The sequence below is a fragment of the Haemorhous mexicanus genome, chromosome 9 (assembly GCF_027477595.1).
Source record: "Haemorhous mexicanus isolate bHaeMex1 chromosome 9, bHaeMex1.pri, whole genome shotgun sequence".
Lineage (NCBI taxonomy): Eukaryota > Metazoa > Chordata > Aves > Passeriformes > Fringillidae > Haemorhous > Haemorhous mexicanus.
Genome location: NC_082349.1, coordinates 17,597,504 through 17,618,656, shown reverse-complemented (window position 1 = coordinate 17,618,656; position 21,153 = coordinate 17,597,504). Strand labels below are relative to the sequence as shown.

Sequence of the window (21,153 nt, the reverse complement as noted above, 5' to 3'; positions counted from 1 at the left end):
CTCCATAGCTGCAGGAAAGATGAGTCCACACTTAACTGGGCTGCATTGCCGGGCAGGCATCAGATGATTGGAAGTGGCTTAGCCCAGCCTCAGAACCAGCAGGAACTGTATTCCCAGGAGCTGTGCCTCCATGCAGCCTCCTGCACAGCTGCCTGACTGCAGTACCCTGCAGGGGAAGGCAACCCTGAGGAGCAAGCACTAAATAGCATCAGCTCCTGTAGGAAGCTTTACCCCTGTAACTCAGCTGGAGGCTCCTGCCACACAGGAATGCTACAGCTGGAGAATGTTGACACAATTGCCAGTGCAATGCATGTAAGATTGGGAGGTCTTGAGTTATAAATGAAAGCTATAAAGCTATGCTTTCTGTACAAATGTAATTAAAAGCTGTATATTTGGAAGTATTCTTTAAAAATACACACAGTTCTCAAAACTTATTTTATAATGTAATTTCTGGACTAATGACAATACAGTGTATCCTTAAACAGCATACACTCAAATACGGCTTAACTGGCATTTTTCAGTACCTTCCTTCTTTAAAAGTTAACCCAGAATTTGTAGGAAGTGTATGAATCCTTTCTCCACTCTGGAGCTGCAGTGAAGGTAATGACCCTGCAGCATAACTGCAATGAGCAAAACCACTGAGTTGTTGAGATTGGAAGGGACCTCTGAAGGTCATCTAGGGATTTTCTGAAAACAAGGACATACTTAGATAAAAATTTCCCTCCCTTTTTTCCACAGAGTTCCTGAGTTAAAGGCCAAAACTTGCAGTGTGAGTACCAAATACAAAGAGGAAAAAAACCCTGAATGTGTAATAAGAACTGTGGGGTTTTTAACTTCAAAGCAAACCTCTTACGCTTTGTAAATTACCATGTTTACATTGTGAAGACACTGCTTCTTGGAAACAATCTTGGCAAACCCATGGCAGAGGAAAAGTTTTGCCCCTTTGTAAGTACCATATCTGCACACTTCCTCACAGTTAGAGAGCTATTGCTTATTCAGGACTTTTCAGAAGTTCCCACAGCATCCACAAGCTGAGCACAAAAAGTATCCAAGGGTACAGATTTAAATAAGGAGAGGTGGTGAGTCACAGCCAGTGCATTATCATCTTCATTATCATCTTGCCAGGCAGAAAGTAATTAATCTATTTCTTTCCCTTTTTCATCATATATCCTATATTCTACAAATTCTTGAAGTGGCTCATATTAAAGTAGACTGAAGTTAATTAAATTAAGGATAAAAAGCAAGTATTTCTTAGTATTTCTAGATAACTAGTCTCCTTTCAACAGCAGGAGACCAGATACAGTATTTAAATGAAATGAATTTCTTATTCAGGCATCAGTGAGCTTTTCTGTACCTCATTTCCAAGCTGTGACTAATCAAGGGTTTATCAATCTATTCTTTAAGACGGTTCTGAGTCACTCACCTGCAGTGATGTCTCACTTCCTGTATTGATACTTCACTGAAATCCCCGGCTGGCATCATTTTCCCATCACAAACCTCTCCTCAGATAAAACTCAAAGAGGATAAAATGTGCCACCGAGTAAAATCTGAAACTACTCCATTCTCTAACAAGGTGGAGCCTACAAAGTGCATTACAGTCAGGATCCAGGTATAAAGTTTAAACAAGCTTTAAAATTGCTTACAAGAAAGTGCTGGCAGACTGTTACCAAGTTAATTTTTTTAAAAGTGTCTACACTTGTGTTCCTCTTCTGACTAGAGCCCTGACAGTTGCTCCATTTCCTCCATGATGTATTTCACACCCATGTTACAGCTAACATTTCTATAAAGTATTATTTATAGCATTTTTATCTCATGTCTGTCCTGTTATTTTATCTCTGTCATCTGCTACTTTGTCAAGCTCTAAACACAGATGCAATTTTTTCTGCTGGAATGAAGGAAGAAAGGAAGGAAAGGAAGGAAAGGAAGGAAAGGAAGGAAAGGAAGGAAAGGAAGGAAAGGAAGGAAGGCAGGCCCTTTGGAGAGGAGCTGGACAGTTTATGTTACAAACTTGTAAAAACCATTCCCAAAAGAGTATAATTAAAAGGAAGTCACCTACCTCATAAACACTAATTATCCTGACTACAGAGAATTTCTATCAAGGGTAATTTCCATCAGTGAGCTTAGTCTGTTCCTTAATTGGCTGTTCAGATATGCAGAATGGATCAGGACACTGTCATCTCAGAGCACCTCCTCTACAAATGTTTCTGCATTTACTGTTCTAGGGATGACTGGCACAGCATTCCCAGAGAAACCTGAAAAAATTATGTTAGCTCCATGACCTTTTTGACTGACTAATTTAGTCTGACAACATAGAAATTTACAAACAGTGAGTTTATTATCAACTTTCAGACCATCGTAACAAATATAGTAATAAAAATCAGATGTGATGACACACAAAATATTTTATTCATACAAACAGATTGTGTGTCATTTTACCAGTGCAGAAGATACAACAGATTAGGGAGCTAGTACTTTGGCCTGGGCTATTGGTAACCTTTACTGATATGACCTTTTTTGCTATTGCTGCTCTGCTTCCACACCTCCTGGTGAACTTCACATTCAAGTCTACAAAGAAAGAAAAAAGAAGTCAAATAATGTGTAGCACTGTTTCTGCATTTAAATGTCGTAAGAGTAAACTGGGAAAACGATTAAGGTTCTTTTGTATCTCAAATCCACAATCTTCTTGCAGGGAATAACACCCATCCAGCCTCTGGTTTCTGTGCTTGGCAAAAAATTACTGAAGAATGCAATAACAGACCCAAACAATGAAAATATTTAGTACTATCCCTCACTGTAGTAATAAACTGGAGGAGTGCTCTGCCTGTAGCAGAATGTCCACAGAATTCTGTGAGAGGTCACTAGAGCCTGGTACCTTTTGAAAGCAGATCAAGAAAAATCACCAACATCTGTTACACTTGTGTAAGTAGCTGTGACAGCAGAGGACTTGTAGTACCCAGCAAGTGTGGGTGCCAGAGGAGCTGTTCCTGCACAGTCTTCCTCTAGCAGCCCTAGCCTGGCCCCCACAGTGCTTGGGGAAAATCAGTCCTGATTCTGAACTTGCTGGGGCAGCTTCTCAGGTTGGGCAATTTGCAGTATTTTTTCAGATGTTAGTGAGTGAGTGTTGACTCTGAGGACTTTCCCAAGCCTGGGTGTGGGGAAACACTCCCTTCTGGCATGTCAGCTTTGTTACCCCATCATAAAACAGAAAAAATAAATATATATACTGATAAAAAAAGGAAGGGAGAGGAGGGGAGAGGAGGGGAGAGGACTCTAAGCTCTGGTCTTGGAGGTCTGGAACTTCAGCATGAAATTAAGCAGCCTACACTCTTCTGACTTTGATAAGAGCAGGCAGGTGAAAGACTATCTGAATATGATTTATCTCCCACACCTCTAACACTGTCCAAACTTTTTCTTCTTCTGCTGGACACAATGGGGAATGTGAAGAAAAAAGAGAATTATTTTATTTGATCCATTTATTTTGCACTAGCAGAGGGTTTCCTGAGGAGGGAAAGTAAAAGAAGAACAGAATACTGGACACAGCATGCTGGTTGCTGTGAGCTGTCAGGAGATACGTGATAACCTCCATCCCTTCTTCTTGGAACATAAAGGCAAACACATCAGCTGGCAGGTAAGTACATATCCCACGCTCCTGTCTCACCATAGGCTGGAGCTCTGTCCCATCTTCATTATCCTGGAATGGTCTTGTGTTTCTGTGGTTTCGCCCTTCTGTTAACTTGTTACTCTGACTCACAAAGGTCTACAAGCAAAAACCAGGGTGAGATCTTTTGTGAAAGGAAACCATTATGCTAATGAAAATAGGTGAAGGAAGATAATTAGCTCAGGGCTAAGAAACTATAGCTGGTTCCTGGCTGGATGACACTGAGTGATACTGCGAGGGACTGCAGAGACAGCAAAAGTGATGAATGCAACTGAGAAAGAAGAATCAAAAATCTCTGTTACATCTCCTACTGCAGGAATGAGGTTTCCAGCTGTATGAAATACCTCCCCCGGCTCTCCACCCACTGCTGCATATTGTCCTGAGGGCCACAGAGCCTCCCTTCCACCCCCGGGATGTTTGTAACCTGATTGTAACACAGACAAGTCAAATGCCTTCATGTGTTGGGAAACTCCAAATTCTTGTCTGTGTTAGCAAACTTACTCTTGATCATACAATGAGGAGGAGTTTGGATGTGCTGCCCACAGTTTTTCCATAGAAGGGTACAGAAGCCTGTCCTGCTTGGAAGACTCCTTGTCCCTGTGGGAAATCCTCTCTTCACCCACAGCTCTAGGGCATGGCTAATTATGCAGAATTAAGAGCAGAGTTAAAGAGACACTACCACAAAGTTTGGAAGTGGAGAAAGGAGAGCCTCTGTTTCATGAAGGAAAATTGGCTTAAGAAGTATTTTAGAATTTGGCAAAACAGAGAGGGAAGAACAGAGGTCAAGGCTTCAGAGTTTTCCATTCGGTTTTATATTCCTAGCCAGGCAATGTGCTTAAGTACTATTCTGAACCAAAGCCAAAGAATATATATCTGCTTTCTTCTGTACAAAGGGTTAAGCCTATCTTTAGGCTGCCTTTTTGTTGTGCTGTTGTTGTTCTCAACAAAATTCTATGAGTATTACAGAAACTCTAACAGCAACATTAAAAAAAAAAAAAAAACAAAACAAAACAAAAAAAAAACCTCCAAAACAGTTTTGACATTGTCCTGAAGAAATCCATCCAGAACATTTGTGTCATATGAGCTACTCTGGCTGCTGGTTATTTGTTTTCATGAATTGCTACGATTTTCTCTTGTTGTGTAGTTTGTGAAGGAAAAGACAGAAGTGTCAAAAATAGCACAAAAGGAAAAAAATACCTGCATCTTCAGATATTCTCTTAATTAGCAAGGGATGACACATACATACTCAAAGGCTTCAGTTCCAGCACTACATCACTATTAGCTAAGTACTGAAGGTAATGCAATACAGTAATTACAAGGGTAAAGATGCAGAACAACCTGTCCAGAGGCAGAAGAGTTTAATCAAGAGATAGAAGACAATGTTTTGGTAAAAGAATCTGTAAAGGTATAAAGCAGAGCAACTCAGATTTGCATGGAATATGTTCAGAACTACAGCATCTGTAGGATGTGGAATGGATCCCTGACCTGCTACTTGTTACTTTTTTCTCATCAGTGTACAGTGAGTCACAAGAAATAAAAGCATTAATCTTAGGGCACCCTATGAATATAAATAAATAGACAGCTAGCTTGTCTATTTATTTATATCTTTTAATTACCAACAACATATTGAATATATATCTAATTAGGCTTAAATAGTCAGCCATTACTTACTGAATATGACCAAAAGAAGGCAGCAGGTTGTAGCTAAGACACAGGAGTCAGAGGGACCCACTTACTTCAGTTTATAAATTAATGTACTTGTATCCCTGAGTCCATCCTGTTCTAAGGTCTTGGAAAGGAAATAGCATGGCTTGTGAGTTCAGATTACTCGGTCTTGGGGAAAGAAAAAGTGCTTAAAAGCTTAGAATGTCTCAAATATCTTTGTAATCAGTGGGATTTACCAGCAGCTCCTGATCCACAAAGTATGGCTTCTCTGCAGTTCCATCATTTGTTTCCATATCAATAGCAAAGCAAAGGAACGTGGCATCTGCTGTCACTTCAAACACAGACAGAAGGCTGTGGGACATCAGGTAGGCAAAAAATCCAACCAGCAACAGAGGAACTACCCAAGCTTGCAACTCTCGGTGGTAGTTAAATGCCATCAATCCTCCAAAAACAGTGAAGCATACAACAAACACCTGTAAAGGGCAGCAAGAGAGAAGTGCAGCCTCATTAATCATGCAGAAATAGTTCTCATTAAAAAAAAAACAACCCCCCAAACCCTGAGGCAAAGGTATTTTAAGAGCACATCTCATCTGGGAGATAGCTAAGCAATTTCCAGCATCACACAGCTGTGGCACTTTGTGTTCAATTCCATGGGTATATATCACAGGGCAGAGGAAACCTCTTGCCATGTATTTACCAAAGACTTTATGCCATTGGAACTTCCAGAGTGGGTCCAAGGACACTGCTATCATACAACAAAATAACTCTGCAAAGGTAAATTCCTCAGATATTCTTCTCTCCCAAGCTTATTTTATAGCATTGACAACACTGGATTTAACAAAGGTTAACTTTATTTACTTTAGGTATATGAAAAGATAATCAAACCTGATTTTTCACTTCATTTTTACAGAACCAATACTTTTATTTACTCTTACCTTTCCTAAAAATAGGAGAAAATCTCCAAAGCAGCTAATGGATGCAAGTTTATCAGAATTCCTTGCCAAAATACAGACAGCATCCTTTGCTGATGTACAAAAATTTGTCCCATTTATGGCTGTAGTTGTGTATGCATGCTGAAATCACATAAGATAATAATGAGAGAGCAAAGACTGATAATCTAGATTTTACTTCAGCAAAACACAAAGCCTTAAACTCTATTTGGAATTACTGACTTCATGAATATAAAGAGTTATTTTGCATAATATTGCAATTTTATTTTAAATTACTATAATAGTCATGCTTCTAAATTAAAAGAGTTTTTCTACATAATTTCCACCATTAGCAAATGTTACAATAGTGACTAAATAAATTACTGAAGCCACCTTTATCCAGTTTATTTTAAAACACCAAAGTTCTCAACCCCAAAATTTGTGAATGAATAGGACACAATTAGCAGAGAACACCTGGAGTCACACTGTCCAAACTTACTGGCTATCTATCTCCAACACTGCTGGCCAACTATGTAAGTGGAAAAATGAAGTTATGCATTTACTGGGTCATTAAAGGTTGATAACTAAAAAGCTTTTATACATGGCTCTTTCAAACACTTCAGTGAAATTCAAGCTTATAGTCATAGCCATTGAACAAACCTTTTTGTAAAGGATTTTGGACTAGACTAGTGACTGTATCATGTGCCCCACCCCACTCAGAACAACAGATAATTGGGGCACTCCCAGTTTTTCAATGTATTGAGAATTTTACATTATATTGCATGGTGGAAACTTGCCTGGACAGGTGGGGAGGATAGAATATCTACCTTCATGGATTTGATTATTTTTGTACTTATGCATAAATTAACATGTATGTCTCATTTATGGAACTCCTCAGCAAGGTTTTGAAATTATGTCCAAAATATCAGCTAAGAAAAGCAGCACTCATGATACATGAAACATATTCTGGGCCTTACCAGCAATTCTTATGAGTAGTTTCCCTTTACTCAAACAATTAGAAGGCAGATTACACCACAAAAACTTTAGTCACATCTGATACGGTCAGTAAGAGCCGCAGTGTGCAAGGGATTACTGTTCTAAAGGAATTTATAAAACCAAACATGCACGTGGTGCTTACAATTGCTTTATGCTTCACCTGGAAGTGAAAAAACCCAGCCCATAAGGGGTTTGCTGAAAGTGAATTATTCTGGCCTACTGAAAACCCTTCATGTTCAAAAATCTGTTTTTTCTTACTTACAATTCAAAATATAAAACAATTTCAGCTATCTGAAGCAAAGAAAATTTATTTCTGTAGAGTTTAGTTTTACCTCTGAGCAATTTTTGTAACATAGCAAAGCTATGACATTGTATGAGAGAAAGAAGGAAGGAAAGGGAGGGAGGGAGGCAGGAAAGAAGGAAGGGAAGAAGGAAGGAAAGTTAAATGCAATCAAAGAGTTTCTGCCTCTTTATTGTAGATATTATTTATATAAAAAAAGTTATTTTTCCTCTGATAGTAAAGAAAAAGCCATTGACATTCTGTAAATACTGTACTTACATATTAGAAAATAAATCCATAGATGGAAATAGTATAAATAAAGACCATGGATCTTTCTATGAAAACATCAGAGACACCACTGAACTCTACATAAACTCAAAGAGTATCTGCATAAAAATATGTTTAACCAATCAAGCTCTCTTCATTCCTAAATAGGAAAAAATGCTTTCTTTGCTAACTTTCATTTATCCTGAGGGTGTTCCCTTCCTGGCAGGATGCCATCACACCAGAACTCCCAGGATGTGGCGGCAGGAGAGCTGCCAGTGCCAGCCCTGCTGGCCCAGGACACAGGCAGAGATGGCCTCACATCACACTGCCTCTGTCTGCCACCCATAGCTGTCACTGCCCATTTCAGACATGGACACATTTCTCTTTATAACATGCTGTGAGCTCACTCTCTTTCATCATTCCCATCAAACACACAGGGGACTGAGACACAAAGTAGAAAAGTGTTTTCTAAGTTTGTTTTTGTTCCTTAAGAACTAAATTCACAGAGCAGATCCTGATCTGGTGAGGTCAGTATAAATTCTGCCAATAAATTAAACAGAGATTCTGTATTCATTATAAATTGCAAAAAAATGTGTTTTAAAAATAAAAAAGAATGTTGAAAAAGCACGTGAGCTTGTACAAACATTGTTTCCAAACTTAAAATAAATACCCATTTGCTTGCACTCTTGAAATAGCCACTTTGGTATTCAAAGAATGTGCAATGAAAAGAATTTCTGATATTTATTAACTAGAATGGTTACCTTGGAAAGACTGAAAATGATGCTGGAGACAGTACACTACCTGAACAGGCATTTGTTGTGTTACAAACCAGCTGATAAAAAATGGCATTTATAGCAGTTACAACTTAAAAAAATATTGTAATTATTACCTAATGATAATACTCAAGAAATAAAGGCAGCCAGGTAATAATCTAACATTCTAGAATGAATAGGAGAGAGACAGAAATTAATGAACTGCTGAAAGCTACACAACTAGTCAGACATATGTGAAGCAAGAATATTACCAGCACAATTGGAAGACTCAGCCAAGTGATCTCTACCTTTTAGCAAAAAATACATTTCTGAGAGAAAAAAAAAAAATTGAAGGGTTTCTTGTTCAACCTAGAATTGTTTTCCATATACTTGCCTCACAATTTTCAAGTTTTTCATACAGACCCCATGCCCTGATCCCATCCAGCCACACAGAAATCTACATGTTCTCACTAACAAAACACATCATTTAAGCTAACATATATCTCCATGCAACTCAGCGTTGCACAAAAATGAGCTCAAGTGATTTTTCTTTCTTACTCATCAAGAAACACCAAACACACACAAGTTATTACCTATATTTGCAAATAATTTTGGACTTTCAACCAAAAATCTTTTATATCCCATTAAGTTTAAAATTGCAGGATATGTGCAATAATCCAAAGCCTTTCAAACTAAAGATTGTTGTGAAGGCTAAGAAGGTAGACAATGGCAGTTAAGAACCTGCTAACATTTAGAAACAGGTTATTTAAACATGTGATTCTACAGACTATATTTTTCCATGCACAAAAGCTTTAGTGGATTTGAAAATGTTTGGGAGAAGGGCAGCAGGAACGATCCAAAAGGCATGGAATGTCTTCTGTCTGTGAGGCTCTTCTGTCTGGAAAAGACATGACTGAAGGAGGATGCAGCAAGAGGGCTGCCGACTCATGAGAAATGCAGAGAGGCTGTGTAGGCTTAGATGGCTCACTGTTTCTTCCAGAACAAAGGCCAGGCAGGGGCAGGAAAGTATGAAGTAGTAGGAGCCAAATTTGAAAACAGACAGTATTCCTTCTCACCATAAATCTGTAAACTGTGGACTGCAGGGCAAAGGGTGCTTTAGCTTCTAAAAGTTCACACGAGCTCAACAGAGACAGGGAATTTGAGGGAAAAGGAATCTGCTGAGAGTTATTAAGCACACAGAAAACATACAGCTCAAGAAGTCCTAGGCTGAAAACAGATTCAGAAACAGCACAGAGGCAGGGAAATATCCTTTTGTTCCACCTTAGCATTTGCTCACAGTCATTGCTGAAGATGGGATACTGAGCTAGAAAGAGATTCCGTCTGATCCTTATATACACATTATAACTCGTATATTTTTATCTTTGCCTAATGAATTGATCTTTTACAATGGTAGTCTCTGCTCTGGTGACAAGCAAGTAATGGTGGCATTGATAACACTGAAAGCACAGGGAAGAGTGGATTGGGATCAGCATTTATCCTTCCACCAGCAAGCTGATCTCATATCACCACCTCTCTGAAGAACACTCTTCTGGCTTGGGGCCTGGGAACTAGACACTGATTTCTCAGTGTCAGGATGAATAAATAGGGAATATGAATGTTTACATATTTCCAAATACCGCAGAATGCAGAAAAAAATCTATTTAAAGAATATATCCTTCTGTGCCTCACAACACAGAATGTCAAAGGTCTTGGAAAAAGTGACCTGGTAGTTTCATGAGAAAGGCGCTGTGGCTCGGATCCAGGCTGCAAGTTCCCCAATTGTTGAGAATAATTGCTACTTTGTGTAACAGCTGAATTCAGTCCTCCATTCTAGAGCTTGCTTTCATACAATGAGCTTGGGGAAGGGAAAATTGCCATAGCAACAGAATCTTCTTAAAAAGGAAGAAGGAGACATGCTGATCTCTCATCCCAGTTCAGCTTTTCCTGCTCTGCTGGTGTTTTCATCCCGATCTGATCTTATTGCTGCCAACTCTCCTGGGGGCTGCCCTGGTCAGCTACCCCCAGTGCAGTGCAGTGCAGTGCAGCTCAGGCTGGACCTTAAAGTATCTTAGCTTGCAAGTGGCACTGATGCCAATGGAAGCCCTTCAGAAAACAAAATCCAGGGGTAGCAAGAGGCAATGAGTGTGGCTGCTGTGCAGCACTTAGTGGTCTGGTGAGAGAGTTGTATCATGACTCTCAGATGGAGGGAAATGAGAGCAAGATGGGCCTTGTGAGGCCCCACTGAAGAGATGAGGACATACAAGACTGGAAGGGACTTTCAGCCACGCTAGTGCCTATTTTGGATTAGCATATTACGCAAATTTTCTCTTAAGTGGAAAACCCCTTCTTTAAATCACTTAGGACTTCCCCTCTCCCGGGCCTTACATTTGGAGCTGTTCCAGACAGTTGTCCCACTGGTCCTTAGGAACCTTCCAACTTCCAGACAACATTTATTCATGAACAAGTTAGATCTACTCTACTCTATTTTTCTGCTGATCTTGTCAGGCTTTTAGCCCTCCCTGCTGTCTCATAGATGGCTAATGGGCTTGCTCTTCTCCTTCACATCACAGGATATTCCAGTCCCCTCTGTGAGGTAAGCCTGAGCACGTAACCAGCAACTTGTACAATGGCATTTATCCCCTTCTTTCCAGTGCAAGTGTTTCATCTCGTAGCTTCCAGGACTGACTCTGTGCTTCCTGCAGCCTTGTCAAAAAAAGGCTATTGTCCTATGGCTGACAAACACATGGAGAATATTTTTCTCCTCCACTTCTAATCAAGAAGCACACAGCTAATACAGAAATGGTTATTTTTTGTTCCTTGGCTAATTACTATCTGTAAGAAACCTTCAATAACCTCCTGAATTTTCCCAAGCAGTCCGAAAAACACAACTTTCATTTATTTCCATTTCACCTTATATTTTCAGTCTGGACTTAGTGGAGAAAATTTTCAGGTTTTCTTGCTTCCTACTCTCTGTGTATCTACTCCCTCCATGGCTGTCATCCAGTGGGTAGGACCAATACAGCTTTCTTCTCAGAGGGTGGTTGGGTGTCCTTTCCCTTTCCTACTGCATCACAGTGTTACATGTGGGCTCCATTTCTAAGACAGGGTTGAAGCAAAAGGATCCTGCTTTATGTGCCCATTGAATGATGATTACATCATTATTGGGGTTGCTTTCAGTGCTTCTGCACTCAGTGAGAAAATGTTCTTATTTGGGATTTCTGAACTAAATAAAATCGAAGATTTCCAGAGAGTTGTTCATAAATTTCTCAGCTTAAAAGCACAGAATTACCTGTCACTTGCTTAATTGTCTTTTATTTTCTCTTTCTCCCCTTTTGTTTCTTCTTAATGGGATAGGGAAGAAGAGAAAGGTATCAAAGTAAGAATTAGATAACTTTGTTCAACTCTATTCCCCACACGGTTCATCCTACAGAATGAGTTAAGACCTAAAGATTCTGTTTCCTGTTATCAGAAAGTCTGTAGAGGGGAGATAAACTTATTTAAAATATTATTTCAGTGTAGAAGACCATTTTATCCTTGTATTTTCAAGAGGATTGAAAAATAAGCTCTATATCTAGAAGCAATATTGCCAGTAACATTAAAATGCATTATTGTTTTTGGGAGGAAAAAGAAGTACTTGATGGGGTGAGGCACAATGTGTTTGGCATGGAGAGAACTGTGCTTTACAATAGCATGCATGAATTTTGGGTTTATCTAGGTCAATTCTCCACAAGGCATTTACCTGAAACCTCCTGATAGGCTTCCATCCAAAGTTTGAGGGACAATCAACTGCTATGGATATACAGCCATCAGACAGACTTGCTTTTGGCTTATTACCCTGGACAACTGCTGGCTTTCAGTCCCCAGGAAGGGTCTCTGTCCCAGGAAACAGGGCTCACACCCTGCTGAATTCACTGACAGCCCAGAAGGCTGCACAGCAGCAACCATGCTGATGAACACAGAAACCACTTCTGCTCAGCAACCCCTTCAGAAACCCAGGCACTGTACTTTGGAGGAGTCACTTTGCCAACTGGCTGCAGATGGACCTAAAGCAGACACAGAAAAGCTAAACTATCCAGTTGTATTGTTTTTAAAAAGTCACTGCAACAAGGCTGTAAAGGGAGAACATGTGAGCACTTCAATGTATCTAAAGTTAAAAAAAGTTAAGACTGCCATTACAACTTAAGAAAGCAGGAGAGACACAGACCACTAATTCCCAAATCACATTAAAAGCCAGTATATTCCTTTTACAGAGGAAAAATTTCAATCTCCTAGATTTTACTTGAGATGATTGGATATGTTTATCTGGAACATACTGAAACCATCAGAGCCAGATGAAAAATCTGTGGTAATTCTGACAAGTGTTGGCAAACAGAACTGTCAAGTAAGGATAGTGACTTTATATTCAGAAAGCACTTTTCAGCCACAGAACCCTGAGTGCTTTACAATTGTTGCTAATGGATTATACACACACATGAATCACTTTGTCCATGACTGAAGTGGAACAGCTTAAGGAGTGAACTGTTTTACAGCACACAGCAACACTACACCACAGTTTAGCACGGGATCCAGTTGCAAATCTAAGAGAAATTTAGGAAGGCCGAATGTAATTGTCCATATTGCAATCTGCACCAGGACACTGGGCTTACAAATATGACAATTGCCAGCATCTAGCACAGCACTCTGTCATGATAGGAAGATGACAGGGTAACTCTTTGGCTTGCTCCACTTAACGTCCAGGAGAGCTGAGCAAAACGTAAGTGACCCTGAAGAGAATGAGTCACTTCAGGGATGTGTGCAACTATTGCAGTCACTATTAAATATCACATGCAGGGTGGTAATGCAGCCCAAAAAGTACCCTTAGATAACATAATAGAGCACTTGGTTGATTCTGCAGGGGAAGAAAGAAGCTTGCATTCTTTCACCAGGGTTACTTTCTCCAGCACCTGTTTCTCATCTGCCAAGTTCTCAGAGGGAAAACAAAGTACTGTTTAATCCTGATTAAACTTGTGAATGAAGGAACAGAAAGAATTTAAATTACCTAAGCAGTTTAACAACAGGTTGAAGAAAATAGTGCAGAAGTGGTTGGATCTTCTATTTTTTTTTTTTGTTTTTTAGAGCTTCAGGTAATTATATGCTTTTCATTAAAGTGAAAATAATGCTAGAATAAAAAGCAAAAGAATAGTAAATAGTAAGGAATGCTAATGTACACAATGATCTTTGGACCAACTTTTACAACAGCTGTTCCACATTTGAGGGCTCAAAAGAATCAAAATCTGAACTTAAAGAATCCTTCTTTAAGAAAATGTTAAGAAACACAGGTACAATTTTTTAACCCCTCCCTCCCAAGTCCTTCTCTCAGGTCTGTGTTCAACATTTGTGGAAAATTTCTATGTTGCTCCCAGCAGCTTCCACCATCTCAGTAGGAGCTCTTAAGAGCTCACTACTTCTGTTAATAAAGAAATATGTCAAAGCTGCTTAAAACTGCAGATTTTTTTTCCTTCTTTTTTCCTTTTCTACATATGGCCACAGATTTTACAGAATCAAACACCAAGACTTTCAATCATAGTAAAAAAAAAAAATTCAATAAATAGCCTTGGACAGATTAGTTATAGGGGAAAAAATGAAATAAATAACTAGATCCCCAAATTACTCAATGGGATGCAGTAACTCAAGACCAATGTTTAAATTTTGTACAGATAGAAGTTCTATTAAAATCTTATAGCCTGTTCTTGCTTTTTTCTCCTAATGATATTAATTAATATTATTATTATTAATAATTGGACAATTATTGCCCTGGATTTGAAACCTGTGGACAACCACCACCTTTGCTAAAAATATATTCAAAAAACAAAACAAAAGTGAACACTTTATTATGATAATTAGATTAAAAACCACAACTCATATAAAACCAGAAATCTGCCAACAATAGATTAGGAAACAGGAAATCTTTAAGGGGAAAAGAGCTACAATACAGCCTTCTGAAACAAAAGGAAGAACATTACAGTAATTAATTCTTTTAACAAACACATGGCAGACAACAGCTGGAGAAAGTAAACACTAGGATGCTGGATATCTCTTTGAAAGGCAGGAAGCCAAGCCAAGGGGAAAGGGTGACTACAAATGGAAAGCCTGGAGGCAAAATGAACTCTGAGATTCCTCACCAAGTCGCTGACTGTAAGACCAACCTAGAAAATGTAAGCCTGGAAAATTCAGAAATTTTACTGCCCAAGTATTTAATATATGGTGAACTAAATTGAAAACTTTCTCTTAATAACTGTCCAAGACTAAACCTAATTTATGCAACTACTTAAGAGAAGTCAGACCCTTTATCAGAATCGTTTTGTTTACTTCATTACTACCCTCAGCAATGAGGACAAAGAACTCAGCATTCAGAGGGTGGAACCTGTGGGAACATATGATTCCCTTTCACATTAGGAATATCACAGTTCCCATTGACAAAAACAAGGCAATGACAAAGACAAAAACTAACTATTTATAATTATATATGTAAATCTGGAATGCATTTGGAGAAAAGAATTGTGAAGGTAAAAAGAGGTGTCTAGTATCTGTAAAACTGCTGAATGTCAGAAATCAATTTCCAATTAAAGCATCTTTTAAACAAGACTGCTATCATCATGGTTTGTATTTCCAGATCTACTGATACTGGCAAACACTAGGAATTTAAGTTCCTTTATTCAGGACTTTAACTAGTTATAGTGTTTTCCACCTGAATGTCACATATCTAGGTATGTTTCCTAATTCTTCATTGCTTCCTCCTACCTGGACTCTCTGTGTTTCAGGAGTTTGTCTGGCACAACTCAACTAAATGTTAAGTATTCTTACCTATAGAAATAGCAAGTGACCCTCTGAAAGGGCTGACTATCTCAAGCTGATTTAAGTTTTCTAAAATCTAGCACCTTGCATATTTGTCAATTGCCTGTTTCTTCACACCAAACACTTGGGGGCTTTTTTGTTTGTTTAATTTAGGTGGCCAGCAGGAAACTTTGGCCTGCATGCCATGCTAAGCCATTTTTAGCCATGCTAAGGGTCAGGCACCAACCATGGTATCCAGAGCAGGCTGAGGGACTGAGATGACAGAGCATACCTGGTTAAAGTATCTTAAGCAACTTTTCTGGAAGCAAACCCAGCAGAAACAGCAGTTGAACAGGGGCTTTGCATTCTTCTGCAATAAAATGAAATGACTGGTTATTGGACACATAATTAGCCTCAAACAAAACCACCATTCTCAAAAAACTTGCTTTACAGGTGAGTGACTCTTCTAATAAACTTTTCACTTAGGCAGCAGATATTTCCATTAGGATTTTAGGAACAGGTTTTAATTCAGACTGTTCAAAATTAATGACTTTAGAGCTGTGCTTTTATTTTTTTCTTCCTGTAGCTGGAAGATTCTTCTCTGGGAAAAGAAAATATGTGCTGCAAGCAGCTTCGTGAGCTAACAGCTGCCTGGGGAGAAAAACAGGCAGGCAAGTCAGTAATTCTTAAAGCACTTCACAGTGATCAAGGAGTACAGAGACAGATTTTTAACCTGATTATCAAAAACCTTTCACAGTTCTGAAATGACCAGTACCCTACAAAAATAAAAGAATGGGTAGAAGGGCTTATATGAACATACATGTGTTTTGACTCAGAGCATTACATTCATTTTTCAAGGAAGAAAAATCTTGTATTAGAAGAGGCTATTCACAGACCACTGAGCTGTATTAATTTCATAGCAAAAACTGAGCAGTAAAGCTTGAGGTTTGTTCCATGCTCCCCCATCACATGATGAGCTCAGAACAGCTCATCATGGAGAGGATGCAAGATAAGAACAAGACACCTTGGTATCCAGAATAGCTTTCCAAAATTAAGTGCCTGTTTTTCTCAACAAAAGGAAATTCAGCTCAGGGATACTCAGTCTTTTTAATCTTATTTTTCCAGAAGTCAGAGTGGTTTTATCCTGTTTTGGAAAGTAGAGATCTTCCAGTCACTATAAAAACCTCAAGTCCAAACAGCTACTATTGTTCAAGCAGAAACTACAAACCTCCCAAATTTTTCCAAAAAGGTTCATGAAAATATTCCAGAAATAACTCCTTCAAACAGTGACTGTACATGCAAACTCCTGACAGAGAATAATTTACTCTTGCTATGTACTGCTGGAGAGATGATTTTACTAAAGCCATGTTATCTCAGTAAGGACTGTTGGTTAAAAGCTGAGAGCAAGGGATCCCACCTACAATCTCCTCTCTGATTCTGCTTAAAGACTGCTGTGTAGAAAAATCTGTCAATCTACCTGCAGGCTCACAGGCCCCTGACTTCTTCTGTGTTCATAGAGAACAGCAACATTTTTTGCAATGGTGGGGAAACCTGTGTGAGCTCTACAAGAATGCAGGGTCACTTCTCCATCCTTTAGTCCAGCTACTCTGGCTCTCAGTGAAAGGGGCCATAGCCTGTCCTTTCTGCCATGTGAAGGAGCAAGGTTACTCTTGGGAGGATCCTTCCCAGGACTGAGCACATGAGCTGGCAAGAGCACTTTCCAGTCTCCTTAGCAGCAGTTACAGCTGTGAGTCATGTCACTGAATGCTTGGGAGCTGGACCAAAAGAAGCCTGCAGCACACTGCTGCAGACACAAATAATCTTTATTTCCTATTTAAATCTACAGTTATTCAGATTACAAGACCATGTAACAAGCAAGCCCACTTATCCTGCTTTCTCTAAAGGCAGAAAATATTCTAAGTCATCCCACCTACTGTCTTTATACAATGTTCTTAGTTAACACAACTCACAAAGTTTTATAACCAAAACTTTCATATGAAAGCAACATAAAACCTTCTCTTAAATCTTCTCCTGAAATCAGAACTGTGCATTCGTAACAGCCCTCCCTCCTTGCAAACGTGCCAGAATTACCTACAGTGGTGGGCTTCCAGCAGAAGAGAACAGATGTGGAGATGCATGAAAGGAAAAGAGAAGGCAAAAAAAAAAAAAAAAAAAGCAAATATTCAAAACAGCCCAGATCTATGCTTTATGTGTCTTAAAAGATGTGTCTTGGATACTAGAACTCCCAGGAACAGTTCTTATTCCATTTATTCTTTCTATAGAAGCATATTACAAAGCATTGTAAGATGAAGTATCTTCTAGAACAGATTTTAAATCTAACAATTGTATTCTTATTCCTGCTTCTTAAAAAAAGAATGCAAAAAGTTTTAATAGAGTGGTCTACCAATTTTTTTTCTTTATCCTTCAGAAAAACCTTTGTATAAAAACACTAAATAAAGGTGAGTTTTATCTTGGTATTTTCTGCTTTTAAAATTATCGGACTTGAGAATAAAAAGGAAGCATTGATATCTGAGTTGGGAGAAAAAAGCTTTCCTAATGAAGAAAACATGATAAAATAGAAAACCCATTGATTAATAATAGACAGTAATAGCAATACCATCTATTTTTCAGCAAGAAATATATTCTTCACTTCTTTGCCCCATGATCTCATCTTTAAACTACTATTTTTATAGTGTTACAGAAGTATTTACCTACCTTTTGGTTTAGGATATTGTAAAGGAACAAGAGAATAATCCTTGGTATTCTCAGTATTGTGATTAGAAATGAGCCTTTTACAGCAGTTCCTAGATGGTAGCAGAAAAGAACTGATATGGAAGACAGGACTGGGTGAGGTGGTGGGTTATTTTTATTTCTAGAAAGAGAAACAAACAATTTTTAAAATGGTTTAGCAACTTATTTAAGAAGATATGCATTGTGTCTTTTCAGTATTTGGAAATTTTAAGAATTAAGCTGTTACCTCCTTTCCTAATTGAACTACTCCAGTTTTTCTACTGACTTCATCTGAATGTTCACCTTAGTCCAAAGAGAAGCAGCCAAATTTGTAACTTCTGGGTTAGTTTAGTTCTTAAGAAATTACTATTTTCTGGAATGAAAAAATATCTAGGAAAAAAACTACAATGAAAAATAGGAGAAGCGAACAATATCTGAGAATACTCCTTGAACACCTCTTTCAAGTTTCTGTCACTTCTCTTATTTTCTGCAGTCTTTTATTTAACTCTTGGTTCTGCAAGATTTTAGTCTGAGGGAATGAATCCACTATTTCTTCTTTAGTGGTAAAATTAAAACCAGAAAATAAAACCACAAGTTCTCGCATATAAAACTGAGAGCTACATCTACTTTTATAATTGTAATTTGGCCAAATTTGGTTTTACATTTTTAAAAATTTATTAAAGCTTTTTTTCTTCTCCCCACAGAACAGGCTGAATACAGAAAAAAAAATCATACTATATGTTTAGGATTATAATCTGAACGAAAAAAACTTGTAGTTCTAGTGCACACTAACCTGTATTGTTTTGGAAAAATAATGTCTGCCAAAATCAGAAAGCAAAGACAAAAAAAATGGCCTAAATACAAGTTTTATTACTTTGCTTCCTTTATAAAGGTCAGTTTAATGTCAGTCATTTACAGACAGTAATATGACACAGCTCTCAAGAATTTATATAAACCTCAGGAAATCAACTTAAAGACATTCCCTCACCCCTTGTCAAATGCTGAAAAAAAAAAATCAACTAGATTAACACTCTAAGTACATATAAAAATGTTTCACAGGATAAAAAAACCCCATACGGATCAATAGTCATAAGTAGATCTTCCATAAAGTAACTCTTAAGCAACTGGCCCAACCCTGAAATATTTAGTTAGGCAACAGAACCAGCAGCAGTTTGACTAAGTAGCTACATAAAGATCAGACACCAATAAGAGAATGACTGCTTTGAGCTAAGAAGCTCTAAAAATATAATTGTATTAAATCCTCACTTCAGCAAGGATTTAAATCACACACACTATATTCAGGAGTGGGATTATAGTTCTGCAAGAATCCTGAAGGTATCACTGCAGTTCATTCAAAACACAAAAAACTTTGCAGTGGAAAAGTTGTATTTAAATATGTGAATATACCACATTATTTGAAATAGGAAATTCCAGCAAAGCATTTATTATTTTTGTCTTAAAACGAGGGGAACAGCTTGGGGGATAGTGGAATTTTATACTGAATAAGGCAGTTTGGGGTTTTTTTAGAGTCATCAGGTTTCTGTGTTAGAAACACATGCATTGTAGTGTGGATGAATTATTCTATTCATATTGAGCCATTGTTTTTTTCTCCCCGAAACACTTCCTTACATACAACAGTGTTAGTTTGATCTCAGCATACAAATTATTAATTTGCTGCCAGTTAAAGGCTAACTAGTGATAAGAAACACAGAAATAAGAAAATTTATTCCTGTGTTAATAACATAGTTGTCACTGAAGGGAAAAACAAAGAAAGGTTTTGATATTTTTAACATGAATAAATAACGAACAAGAATGTAAAAAACAATTTAAAATTTGAAGCTTAGTTTAGATAAATTTTTACATATTTGGATGCTTTTCCACAGCTCCTTTTCCTAGCAAAGGAATTCGCACAAGAACAGGGTCTGACAAGGATTTTGCTTTGCCTCCACACAGATGAGGAAAAGAACAGATTTTCCTTGTAATTCTGGTTCAGAGTGGGAAACAAGAAAAAGGCCAAACACAGCAACAGGTGATGGTTATGTCTGTAAACAAGCTCAAGACAGGCTCAAGCCTACTCCCATTGCTCCCAAGGCTGAAGTTTCACCCACCTTTGTGCATTATGTGGCTGCAATCCTGAAGTGCCTTTCGCACAAGCACACAATCACTGTGCAGTGGATTCTGTGCATGTGAACAAGGTATCAGGGAAATCTGGGAATCTGCCTGATTTGGTATAAGACTGAATAGAGCCACAGCTTGCTTTTCCTCTTTGGTGTTTCTGTTTTATGTTATCATGAGATTGTTTGATTTACATATAACACTACTGTTCCAAACTCCTCTGGACCTGTATTCAACACCACATTATCTTTAAATAATTTTATTTCTTCACTACTGTCAATTGCCTTCATTTACTTATGAGCTCTGTGACACTGAGTCTTTTTTTAACACTAAGTTTCTTGAATCAAATGATCACACATGCATCTTGGCTTTCATTTGAAAAACATTTTTTGTGAGAAGAAAAAAATGTCATCTTGACAGACCCAACAGACATAGATATTTGAATGGGAGAAAAGTGTGTTTCTTCATTTCTTTAAAATTCTCTTAAGAGCTATGCTTACAGTTTTCTTCACTTATGTCTCACCAATTCCAAAGACTGTCTAAAAATAACTTCAGTATAAAATACTTCAGAAATGTTAAGGAATGATTCTTCTATTCCTCAAGTGAATCTCAATTTTTAAACAAACACAATAAATTACAAGATTTGTAATAGAGCAGACATTATGAGACCGACAGAGACCACACAGACTGTACTGCACTTTTACCTTATCTCAAAGCCACATGGAATAGGTCTGACTACATTTATGATGGTGGCTCTTTTAGGTCAAGTACATAAGTAGGGCAAAGGATGGCCATAAATATTGCAGATACATTTGAAGAGGAAGCCTTTAAAAGTTTGTTCCAGTTCATCTCTCAATGTCTTTGGTGCACATCCATAAACCTTCATTTTTAACTTACTGGGTGAGATATGTATTTCAACACCTTAGTCAGGTAGATAAACCCAATCCT

At 38.1% G+C, this 21,153-nt stretch overlaps 1 protein-coding gene across 7 annotated transcripts in view; it reads right to left on the bottom strand.

Annotated features, from left to right (window-relative positions):
* Positions 1–2,316: 2,316 nt before the first annotated feature.
* The window catches only part of SLC44A3 (solute carrier family 44 member 3), an 84,278-nt gene continuing 65,441 nt past the window's right edge, over positions 2,317–21,153 (bottom strand). For 2 of the 7 annotated variants that reach the window (XM_059854289.1, XM_059854290.1), the window contains 6 exons: positions 18,076–18,232; positions 15,653–15,730; positions 6,259–6,396; positions 5,560–5,796; positions 3,659–3,757; positions 2,317–2,565 (listed from right to left, as the gene is read on the bottom strand). In XM_059854289.1, coding sequence (XP_059710272.1) covers positions 2,560–2,565; positions 3,659–3,757; positions 5,560–5,796; positions 6,259–6,396; positions 15,653–15,730; positions 18,076–18,232 — 715 coding nt within the window. In that variant the 3' untranslated portion in view covers positions 2,317–2,559. Of the gene's footprint in view, positions 2,566–3,658; positions 3,758–4,159; positions 5,797–6,258; positions 6,397–15,652; positions 15,731–18,075; positions 18,233–21,153 lie in introns of all 7 variants that reach the window. The other 5 variants (XR_009487500.1, XM_059854293.1, XM_059854294.1 and 2 more) reach the window with 5 other exon arrangements.